At 42.3% G+C, this 12,516-nt stretch overlaps 1 protein-coding gene across 1 annotated transcript in view; it reads right to left on the reverse strand.

Moving 5' to 3' along the window:
- Positions 1-2,131, reverse strand: part of Smyd3 (SET and MYND domain containing 3) — a 504,787-nt gene extending 502,656 nt beyond the window's left edge. The window contains exon 1 of the mRNA XM_051186397.1: positions 1,876-2,131. Coding sequence (XP_051042354.1) covers positions 1,876-2,039 — 164 coding nt within the window. The 5' untranslated portion in view covers positions 2,040-2,131. The remainder of the gene's footprint in view (positions 1-1,875) is intronic.
- Positions 2,132-12,516: the final 10,385 nt, after the last annotated feature.

Raw genomic sequence — 12,516 nt, forward strand, 5'->3', positions numbered from 1 at the left:
AAAGCTACACAGAGAAACCCTGTCTCAGAAACAAAAACAAATTTTTTTTTTTTTTTTTTTTTTTTTTGCAAAACAATTCTTTCTGCCAGTCACTCATGTTAGGACTACAGAAACAAAACAATACAACAGCTTCCTCTCAAGAATTTTCCAAGTGATGATGGCTAAATGATGACCTCACATACAAAGAAAGGAACACAGAAATGTATCCTGCAGTGATGGACATTCAGTAGTGACAGCAAACCTCATTAAGGATGTACTAGCATTTCCTTAACTAGATTTTTCAGGCTGCAATGATTCTCAATTAGGCAACCACAGACATCAATGTGTTCCCCAAAGAGCCTGCTACAATGCCTGTGAATTTAGGTATACCTATCACCTGGCAACACAAAGTAAGCACAAATCTACTGTTGTATGTAAAGAATTAGTATGCAGGTCTCTATTAATCAGCACAAAGGAAGGGTGCATGTGTTTGGACTTCAGCATTTGTTTATAACACTGAGTACAAGCTCCCTCCTACCTTGAACCAAGAAGACCAATACTTTCTCAACATTTCCGTCAGTTAGGGTGCCAGCAGTGGGCTGTGTAGCGGGCTTTCCGTGTAGCCGGCTTTCTTTGGGCTGCCAACCAGCTTCCAAACCACTAAAAATTTTCAAGACCACTTCTGATAACCCCATTACTAATCAAATTGTTCTGTTCCACCCACTGAAAAACACAGCAGTCAGACAGTATCCATGAGGAGGCCTACACTGCCTTTGTCACTTGATGTTACAAGACTTAAGCAGTAAGCCCTCTGCTATGGGGTGCAGTATACCCACACTCTGAATACACTCCAAAGAGTGTAACAGAATGAAGAGTCCTGCTTTCTCTAATGGTCAATGAGAAGAGGTTCGTTTGGGGCCAAGTCTTGAAAGGAATGAATTGCTTTTAACTACACAAACTTCAAGCTGCTCTCTCCTCAACAAATGGTGTGTGTGTGTGTGTGTGATTGCCATCATTACTCCACAAAATAACAATAACAGCCAGGTCTACACAGAGAAACCATGGGGGCGGGGGAGAGAGGAGATGTGGAATGAACAGTGAAGCTTGACTTCTTCCCCTCCTCTTCCCATCCCAACCACAGACAGATGGGTCTGGAGAAGTGGTCAATACAAAATAAGCCTACCTATCTCAGAGTCCTTACCCCAGTGCATGGTGGGAACCCGGCTTGTGTTCACGGAATACAAATCCTATGAATACACATGTATGTTATACAATCCTACAAATAGTAAATCACCTTACACTGACATTGTACTTCCAGACTTCCAAAACACTGTCACATAAACTGTTGCATCCACACGCCGGTGATGAATTGCATTTGTCTGAGCAGCCACTACATGGCGAAGCACACCGTGAACCCTGCGAAACTTACGCAGTTAAGGGTATATTGTTTGCATCTCTAAACTGCTCTTTTGTTGCACTGTAATTCTCATTTGATTGGCTTTTTAAGGATGTCTCATTCATCTTCCTATGCCGAAGGCACACAAAACCCAGACCATCAAAGTGCACCATAAACAGCAGGCTTCTCCCTCCTCCCTCAAGACTGACTGGTCAGGTGGGGCCTCAGTTCTGAACCTGACGTACACACCCCTGTTCCTTCCCACACCCACCCACCCCTGCCTCTTCTGATTTCCACAACCGATGAAGCTCGCTGCACAAGTTATGCATGTTTTGTTCCCCGCAAAATTACGTACAGCCCAACGCTTCTCCTTCATTTGCACCACTGGCTCCCCCAAATCCTGCTTCAGCCTGGGATGCTGCAGACACCCCACCAGCCCACCCCGAGAGGTCCACAGCCACCCGCAGGGCCATGCACCCTGAGCTCAGGTCCGTACGTACCCCAGGAGACAGCGATCGCAGACGACGCCACGACTCCCCTTGCACACAGTGTACGCCAAGGGATCAGAGCGGAAGAGCAGCTCCCCGAGGCGCAATGGGACCACGGCACGCAGCCCATTTCCCCGGTCGGCAGTCGTGAACTTTTCCACCTTCAGTGGCTCCATCCTTCCGCAGACCCGTACCTCAGACCCACACAGCCTCCCTCAGCTTGAGTCTCGTGTTTTCTGACTGCACGCCTGCGTCCTGCGCTTGCGTACTCTAGGGGGCGGGGACAAACGCGCAGGTCGTGTGAGCATGCGCAGGAGGCCCTGCTACCAACAGGGCTGCAGTGGTGTCTTTCCCTATTTTACTGTGCGACTTCTTTTTTCTTTTCTCCCACCCATTCATCCCCCCCACCCCCGCCCCGACACAGAGTCTTAATGTGTGTACCATTTGCTGTTCTGGAACTCCCAATATTGACCAAGGAACCTCAGTGATCAGCCTGCCTCATCCTCCTCAATTCTGGAATTCAAGGCACTCTCCACCACATGCTGCTTATTATGCTAATTTTAATGCATAGGGAAAAATTGATAGGACCGCGGACATCACCTACATTTTCACCACCTAGATGAACAATTCTTGGCTGTTTTGAATCATGCCATCTGTGTGTATATGCCCATATTACTGATAAACCAATCAGAGTAAGGTTTGTTGTTGAACCTTTTGAAAGTATGTTGCAGTCAGGTCTTGAAGTCAGAAATCCTTTATTCTCTGCCTCTTGAGTACCGAGATTATAGGTGTAAAACCAGCTAGCAATAGTGCAAGCTAAGGCCTGCCTAGAAGTGTCAGCATGTTTAGATTTCATCTTGCATGTTCATGTACCACATTTTCTCTCTCCGTATCTCTGACAACCGACATTTGCTTTGGTTCTACTTTTTGCTACTGTGAATGATACTGTTATACTGTGAACACTGTACAGAAATATCCACCTGAGTCCTTGCTTGTATTTATTGGGTATAATAATGCAAGACTGTTACTCTGCCTTTAAAAGGGACTAAGTTCTGAGCTGGCAAGATAACACAGCAGGTAAAGTATTTGCAGCCAACTCTGACAACCTTAGTTCCATCCCAGCCACCCACATAGGAGAAAGAAAGAACCGACTTACACAAGTTGGCCCTGTGGCCTCCATACACAGTCTCTAGCACAAAAATAGATGTGATAAAAATGTCAGTGATGAAATCCTAACATATGTGATATTAAAGAGAAACTTTGAAAACTTTATGCAAGATAAAGTACATCAGATGCAAAGGGCAAGAAGTATGATGAACTAGACAAATGCAGAGACCTAGTACAATAGCACTTGGAGTGGGAGCTAGGAGGATGGAGGGAAGGGCATGAAATCAGCAAATGGAGATGAGGCTTCCGTTCAAAACAATAGAAAAGTTAGAAAAATACACAGTGGGACTGGACATACAATACAATGTATGTACTTGACTGTTAGGGACACAAAGGTTCTTGTGCTCACAGATTAATAGGGAAACCAGGAAATGTTAAATATAGAGGGGCTTCTTCTCAATGGAAGAGACAAAAATACCCATTTTCCTGACCAGAAGACTGGGAGTAGTTTATTGTTTATTTGTTTGTTTTTTTGTTGTTTGTTTGTTTGTTTGTTTTTCAAGACAGGGTTTCTCTGAATAGCCTTGTCAATCCTGGAACTTGCTCTGTAGGCGAGGCTAGCCTCCAACTCGGCGATCTGCTTGCCTCTGCCCCCCTAGAACTGGGATTAAAAGCATACACCACAATCACAGCCACCCAGAAATAAAGTTTTGAAAGTTAACTTTTAATTATATTTTTTATTTTCTTTATTATTTTGTGTATATGTATAAGATATGTGTGCATGAATTCAGGTCAGAGGACAACTTTGGGGAATCATTTGTTTCCTTCCACTGTGGAATCCTGGTATTAATCTCAGGCTTTTGGCTTACCAGATGAGTCATCTTAATAGCCCAAAAAAAATAGTGGAGAGCTGGGGAGTTCAGGTGATAACGTACCTGACAAGCAAGCATGAGGACTTGAGTTCAGATCACCAGTAGCCAATTAAAAAGAACCAGGTACACCATAATACCAGTCTTGGGGAGGCAGAAGCAGTAGATTCCCATCCCCCACCCCCAATAAGGTGGGGAGTGGTTGAGGAAGATATCCACATTGACCTCTAACCCATATACAAATACAAACACACTCAAGTACACGTGAATCTGTGTGCACAAGTGCACACACCCACATGAACACATCCATACATCACATAGAAAAATAATTAAATTTTTAAAAACACAAAAATGAATGCCTTCTTGCCCCTTTCCATCATTCTCGCTCAGTTGCTTTTTAATGATCTGTGAAAATCATTGGAGCATGGAATGATAAGCCTCAATCCCCATAAACCCTAATTGTAAGTCTAATACACTATTTTATTAGCAAGAGGTGAATTAAATAGTAGCTATAAATGTTTAATAAAGAAGCAGTCCGCAATCTGAGTAATAAATGGAATGAACAGTTAACCAAGAATTATTGAATTAATTCAAAACTTTTTGATATACCTTCTCAGGAAGCTAGGATATTTTCCTTTAAATTTTACAGTGATGTGTATAAACTTACTGCACATGAAACACAAAATTCTTCATTTTCTAGTAATCTTAAGGGTCAGCTTTGTAGCTTCAAGGTCATAAAACACAGACATCACTTCAGGAACATGATGATTTCAGTAACCAGTCTCTTTTTCTCTTTAAAATTTTTAAACATTCAATTTACTTTTATTATGGGGGGAGTGCTTTGCCTCATATGTATCCATGTGCCATGTGTATGCAGTGTCTTCTGAGGGAAGAGGAGGGCATTCCATCCTGTGAGATTGGAGTTACAGAGCCACCATGGGGGTGCTGGGAATTGAACCTGGATACCTCTGAAGAGTAGCCAGTGCTCTCAACACCTGAGCCATTTCTCCAGTCCCAATTACTCTCTTCTTACAGTGATTTAAAAATGCAAACCTTTGGTAGGCCTGGGCTCCAGTTAGTAGAACTGTTTGGGGAGGAGTCGAAAGTGTGGCCTTGTTGTAGTGGAGGAGGTATGTCACTCTGACTAGGCTCCGAAGTTTCAAAAGCCCATGCCATGCTCAGTCTCTTTCTCTCTCTTTACTTGTGTCAACGTCTCCTATGTTAGCTTTTGTTCTCCAGCTTTTTCTTAGGCAGTGGACCATGGAAAAACTGTCTTGTCTAAAAGCTTTAGAATTTCACAGATAAGATGGGCATGACATCACAGAATTGTAATCCCAGCACTGAGGAGGCAATAGTCAGAGGAAGTCCTCACTTCATGGTAGCCAAGAAGCAAAAGAGAACAAGAGAATGGACCAGAGTCCCAATGTTCCCTTCAAGGGAACACTACCAAAGACTTAACTTCCTTCCACGGGGCCCCGCCTTCCAAAGGCTACCAACACTAAGAAGCTGCTAAGAGCAGGTCAGAGCAACCTGTTGCTTTATTTGGAGAGGTGTGTGTGCACAGTGATGCAGGTAGGGCTCTCTCTAGCTGCTAAGAGCATTTTGAAGGAAAGTGCATATATGTAGCTCTCACCAAGCAGGAACCCAGGTTGCCTAGATTTTCCTACTGTGCAGACTAGTTTTAAGTCAACTTGATACAAGTGATCTGAAAGGGGGAAACCTCAATTGAGAAAATGCCCCCATATGATCTGTCTGCAGGATATTTTAATTATTGATTGATGAGGGAGGGCCCAGCCCATTCTGGGTGATGCCATCCCTGGGCTAGTGGTTTTAATCTTTAGCTCTCCATTATTCTTTTTAATATTTTGAAACTTTTTTCTAAATATTCTATGTTTTGCCTTCTAATTTTAAACTCTCCATTGTCATTTTTCATATTTTGAATCCTTATTATTAACTCTCTTATGGTTTGTACAAATTCCTTATTATCTGCTCTAATCTCAAATCATTTCTTTAAAAAATAACATAATAATGATGAAAAACCTATTGCTAATACCAAAAAAAATGTATATATTGGTTAAGTCATGATTTTCTTCTGTTAACATTCCTTCTGAACAAGAATTAAAAGAATTCCTAAAGTCCTGCATTGTAAGATTATCTGCCATAGTTATGGGACAATTTATCTCAGATATTATATCAACTTAAATTGCGAAGACTGTTGCAATTACTTTAGGTGTAATTCTGCTGTCCTAGAACTTTGATGGCTTTAGTTGTGGTAGTTACGCCTGGAGGTGTTCCACCAAATAGTGTCTGGCAGCAGATCTTGGTCTCTGTAGAATAGCTCTTAACAAACTATGGCAAGTGAAATTTTGTTAGACAAATGAGTAAAAGGAGCCTTGTAGAATTGCTGGGACTGCAGGGCTAACCGCAGGAAATGCACAAGCAGGGCTGGCGCCATGTGGCTCTGAGCAAATGCAAAGTGGGGAAATGAGCAAAAAGTGAGAAGCGGAGAGTGCCTTCTCAGGGCCCTGTGGAGGCAAAGGAGTTGAAGGGCAGAGGCAAATGTCCCAAAGCTGTGGCCTGTGAACCTGCCCATTTGGGGATGGTGGGGGAAGGGAGCGGCTTCTGCCACCTGGGTGAAAACCAGGTCAGGAGAAAATCTGGATCCCACTTCTGACACCAGATATCACGGTTTAATAAGGATCAGGATAAACAATTAGGCTGAACAGATGTTTATTCAGGGAGAAATAACTCACAACATAGACTGGTGAACACCAACAGGCTCCTGCTTCCAAGAATTCCTCCAGAAGTCCTCCTGTCCCCATTTGGCTTGCAAGAGAGAGCTCTTCCGACTTACTTCAGCAGGTCACTTCTGCCCCTGGCTCCACCCCCCAATGGGTGTGGTCAGTGCCACAGAAGGAACAAAGTAAATATCCCACTACAAGTTTCTATAAGCAAGCAGGATGAGCAAGCCAGTAAGCTGCACTCCTCCATGGCCTCTGCATCAGCTCCCGCCTCCAGGTTCCTGCCCTGTTTGAGTTCCTGTTCTGACCTCCTTCAATGATGGACTATGATGTGTAAATATAAGCTAAATAAACCCTTTCCTCCCAAGCTTGTTTTTTGGTTATGTTGTTTCATTGCAACAATAATAACCCCTAACTAAGCCGGGTGGTGGTGGCTGGGCACGTCTTTAGTCCCAGCACTCGGGAGGCAGAGGCAGGCAGATCTCTGTGAGTTCAAGGCCAGCCTGGTCTACAAGAGCTATTTCCAGGACAGCTTCTAAAGCCACAGAGAAACCCAGTCTCCAACGCCCCCCCAAAAAATAATCCCTAACTAAAGCACCTATCTTGTTGAGAGATTATAGGCATGAATTACTACTCCTGGCTGCATCACTTACTTTCTTAATACAAACTATGGGCATTTCCCAAACAAACAAAAATATCATTAAATACAACTGAAGGAGTCTTCTCCTGGAATGATGCAAGCCCTTCATTCTCTTAATGACCTTTCAACACCTTGATCTTATCTAGGAGAAAACTGTGTGGACAGCGATTTCATTTTTCCTAGGTAAAACATTTTTCTTTTGACCCGGGCAGTGGTAGCACATTCCTTTAATCTCAGAGGGAATTACAGGTCAGCCAAATAGACAAACATTTTTCCCCTTTGTGTGTGTGTGTGTGTGTGTTTACAAGAGCATGCTTGATGTGTGCATACATTAATAGAAAGGTGACCGAGGGCACAGCTCCAGATCTGTGCATTGGGCTGAGCATTATCAGCTGTAATTAGAGTATTTAAAATTTGCAAAAATTACTCACATGCTCTGGGATCATAACTCAGTTGTTAAGTATTTGCCTGGCATGCATGAGTCCCTGTGTTCTAGGACCAGCACTAGAAGAAATAATCAAAATCCAAAGAATTGGGGCTGGAGAGATTGCCCAGTGGTTAAGATCATTATTGTTTTTTTCAGAGGACCTGGGTTTGGTTCCCAGCACCCACATGGTGTGGCTCCAGTTCCAGGGGGTCGGATGCCCACTTCTGACCTCTGCAAGCACCAGACACAGATGTGAAAATATATATGTATATGTGTGTGTGTGTGTGTGTGTGTGTGTGTGTTCTCCTCCATTTCCCCCACTCTTCCACACCCACTGCTCAAAGCCTAGCCACAGCACAGTAGTAATTTACAACTTTGGTCTCCCAGTTCCAAGCAAGGACCTCTGACACTTTTCTCCAATTTCCTTTCTCCCTTTCTCTTGCACCTGTTCACCACAGTTACTACAGTTGTTTGTCCTCACGTCCTTCCTTCCATTCTGGCGGAAATGATACTGTGGTTTCTTAGAGACTACAGCCCCTGCAAGGCATTAATTCATTATCCTTCTCCTGTGTTTATAAAAACATTCATACCCAACTTCGTTTATCTAAGTAAAGCACAAAATGTGCTCCCCTCTGTCCACCATGCTCGGCAGCAAGTGCCTTTACCTGCTAAGCTGTCTTGCCATCCTCTCCATTTCCTTTTATTTAAGCTATGCTTACATTTCTAATTTTTGTTTTGTGATAGTGTGTGGGGTGTGTTGTGTGTGGGGAGTTCTTTGTGAGGTACCTTGGCTGTAAGCCCTTGTCTTTTACCTTGTTTGGGGGGACAGGGACATTTTCTGCTTCACTGAGTACTCCAGGCTAGCTGGCCCCCTGCCATCTTATCATAGGAGTACTGGGATTATATACATGTGCCACCATGGGTGACTATTACATGAATCCTGGGGCTGTAAATTCAGAACATCAGGTTTCTGTGGCAAGCTCTTTAGCCCACTGAACCATCTGCCCAATCCTTGAAGTTTGCTTACTTAACTCCATTCTGATAACCAATACTATATGGTTTTTGGTTTGGGGCTTTTATTTTGTTTTTGAAGACAGGGTTCCCATACCAGTCCAGATGTGTAGGAAATCACTATGAAGCCCAAAATTGTCTCAAATTCTTGGCAGTCCTGTGCCAGCCTTTCAAGTCACCAAGCCCAGGCTTCTTTCGGGGGACATGTCTCACTACATTGTATATTGTCCTGACAGCTCTCAGACTCCAGAGCACATGTGATCCCTGGCTTTCTGGACTATAATCCTGTGCTGCCTATGTTCAGTTGGTTGGTTGGTTGGTTGGTGTTTTGGAGACAGGGTTTCTCTGGGTAGCGCTGGCTGTTCTGAAACTTGTAGTAGACCAGGCTGGCCTTGTATTCAGAGATCCACCTGCCTGTGCGTCTATCTTGATGGGATTAAAGGTGTGTGCCAACAGCAACCAGCTAATATTTGCCACCCTGGTCTAAGTAACAAGTCCCAGGACAGCCAGGGCTACACATTAAGACTCAGATATAACTTGTCAAAAAGGGAAACTCTCCAAAGTTAGGATTGGGGCAGGGTTTTATTTTTTGTCTTTCCTGGAGAATGAAGGCATCCAACTAAGGAATCTGAAGATCATTGGACAAATAAGACATCTGAAGAAAAAGGATGAATCATCCGGAGAAAATGTCCCAAGAAAAAGAGTAAATTGGCCTAATGATATAGCACATTTCCAACTGATTAAATTTCATAATCTTTCCAAATGTTTGTTTCTACTGTTCTCTACAGACATATATGGCAAATGGTCTTTTTGTTGTCCTGATTCTATTAAAACATAAAGCTGATTGGAGTTGGATCATGGCTCTCTCCTCTAAACCTAAGCACGCTTGTTAAAAGGAAATCTAAAATCTCTAACTCATGTGAGAAGAGTCACCTGATATGGGACAGAAGAAAATCCAAAATTAAAGGACTACTCTAGTGCTGCCAATCTCATAATCCTTTGCTTTTGAATCTTTAAACTTTTCTTAAGGTGTAGATATTATTTCAAAATTGTGTGTGTGTGTATTCTGTTGAAAGACCTGCAGAGCATGGACCTTCACGCTCCCACTCAGGAAAGGCAACACCCTAAATCACTCATAAGAAGCGGTCTTGATGCAACAGCATGAGGAATTTTTATTCCAAGTGCACTGGGATCCACAGTCATACGCCACTCAGGGGTAGAAGACTGAGGACCCTGAGGGCAGAATTGAGACAGCTTTTATAGGATCCACATCAATGCTATTTTCACTAGGCCTAAAAGCAAGGTAAGCAAGGTCATGGGACAGTTCAAAACTTGGATGGTTAATAAGGTTTCCAAGGTTACAGAGATTTCATAGAGTACACAGTTTTTACAAGATGGGATTATTTAGTGCACCTGCAAGGTTAGGGGGGTTTCTTTCTCTAGGACCAGAGGGCTCAGTGGCCTTGTCCTAAAGATAATGGGGGGGGGGGCAGGGAGAATGTACTCTCCAGTCTGGGAGTTATATATATCTATTGGCAGAAGCACGTGTTCTTTCTGGTTTTCCCTTCTTGCCACAAGTCCTGTGTTCTTTAGTTATTAATTTTCTTTATGGACAGGATGACCCATAACAATTCCTAGCCTGTTGTTGTGGATAACAACATTTCTCAGAAACTGGGTGGTTATGAATAATAATTCTCAGAAACTGGTCATGGTCATCATGACCGGACAATTTCATGTTTTCCCTTTTCTCTGAGCTTTACACGTGGCTAGGGTGGTTTTCAAATACATGCTGGTGGGTGCTTTTAAACTTCTAACTTCCAATGGTCATGGGAAAGCTAGGCTTACATTTTTTATCCTTCCACTGTCATGGCATTAATAAGCATATGGAGTACTAATTCTGGAAGAAGACTTTATCTACCTTCCTGTACATGATTTAAGGCTTGAGTCTTAATCAGATAACTAGGAATTAAATATGTATACCCCAGAAGTACTAACAAATTGCAGGTCTTGAACATCTCCAAGATCTGCTGCATATGTCATTAAAAATGTTTTAAGTTTTCTGCAGTGAACCGTGACCATGCCTAACAGTGACTTTTGAAGTCTCCAAAAGGATGATGGGCCCCCATAACGGATTCCTCCTGGACTATAGTAATGCCACTAACTTGACAAACACCACCCAACAATCAGCTTTGTAATGCAAACTGCTCAGGACAATTTCAAGATGGCTAGCTGAGATGGTCCAGCTTTATACACTCCTCTAGCAAGGACTCCAGAGAAGCCCTTACACTTCCCCTTTACACAGAGGCTGGCAACAAATGATACAGCCAGTGAGTGCTCCCAGGACTTGACCATTATCCCAATTTTCTCATGGTCTCAAGATGCTGTCACCCCCTCACACAACAGTGAGCAGAATAAAGAACATGAAGACTACATTTCCAAGATGTGGATTGGGTGGTTTTTGGTCATTCAGTAGGTTTATGTATATTTGTCATCATTTAGGGTGATTGGTTACAAGTTTTCAGTGATGGTCAGGAAAAAAGCTGAACAAAGATTAGATTCAGGGATATCATTCTGAAAAAAGGGGGGGGGGGTTATACAGATATGCCAGGATAAGAGAATATTATTGAATCTATTTTAAAACTAAAAAGCAACTACTAGACCTAAAAAATCTTACATTAGTATGGATTTTTGCATATTGATACAAATTTGATATGTTTCTATTCGTTTAAGGTATTTTTGTATACTGATACACATTCAAGGTTATTTTCATTCCAACATACTCTGTATGTCTCTACTCGTTTGAGGTAATGCATCTATGCAACTCATTTAACAATGTAAAGTTCCAGTCCTTGAAAGCTATTATTAAAAACTATTTAGGATAATTAAGAAATAAATGTAGGTTACTAGTTGCCTATGACCAATCAAACTTGTATTCATGATGGCTATATTTTCAAGGTCAAATAGATATATTTTAGACAAGTGGTCTTCAAATATCTCAGAAATCTACAGAATATAGCATTTAAGGCATGTTGATAACATTAGGCTTTTCATGACAAAGAGATAGCCTGCTCTTGGCAACACCAATCTACTTCAGAGATGATGGGCATGGAAAAACTTCCAGATGCAATTTGCTTTGTTTGTGACAAAAGTTAGCCACTGGGCGAGAATCTGCCATTGCCTCAACTGCTGACAGTGTGCTGTCCAAACTGGACAAACAGGACTCAAAGGAAGTTGACTGCCAAACTTTGCCAAGATAAGCTAGTCCAGTCCTTCTAAATTCCTGCTTCACGGATATTTTAGGCCAAAAGGCTGAAGATGAATGACCCAATGTTACAGAGGAAATCTGTGACGGACTTGAAGACTAGATGGTTATAGTTACAGTTTGCCTTGTTATCAAATTCAGAAAAGAAACTCACAAAAGAAGCTCTAACTGTTTATCTAAGAAAATGTTTTGAGGTCTAAAACAAGTTTTGGGTAGGTAATACAAGTTCAGATATAAAATGAATTAAGTACAAAACTTTGGACTCACCACGATAGGCAAATCCTCCGAATTTGCCAAATGCATATGAACTAGACATCGTGAATGTAATTCTTACCTGATAATTGTTCTTGGGATTATAAACAGTTTTTCTGTATCAGAGTTAAAACCTTCCCTTTTTATTTAGACAAAAAGGGTGAAATGTGGTTTTTTGTTTTGTTTTGTTTTTTTCCCAAATTGCATTATGATGTTCCCAAAGACTAGCAATAAAGTTTGCAGTTTGCTTTTAATTGGTGGCGGTGGAGGTGGTGGGATGGGGTGGGGGTGTGGGAGTGTGTGGGGGGGTGGGGTTGGGGTGTCACTGGTGGTTTCTCCATCAC

This window comes from Phodopus roborovskii, unplaced genomic scaffold (genome assembly GCF_943737965.1).
Source record: "Phodopus roborovskii unplaced genomic scaffold, PHOROB, whole genome shotgun sequence".
NCBI lineage: Eukaryota > Metazoa > Chordata > Mammalia > Rodentia > Cricetidae > Phodopus > Phodopus roborovskii.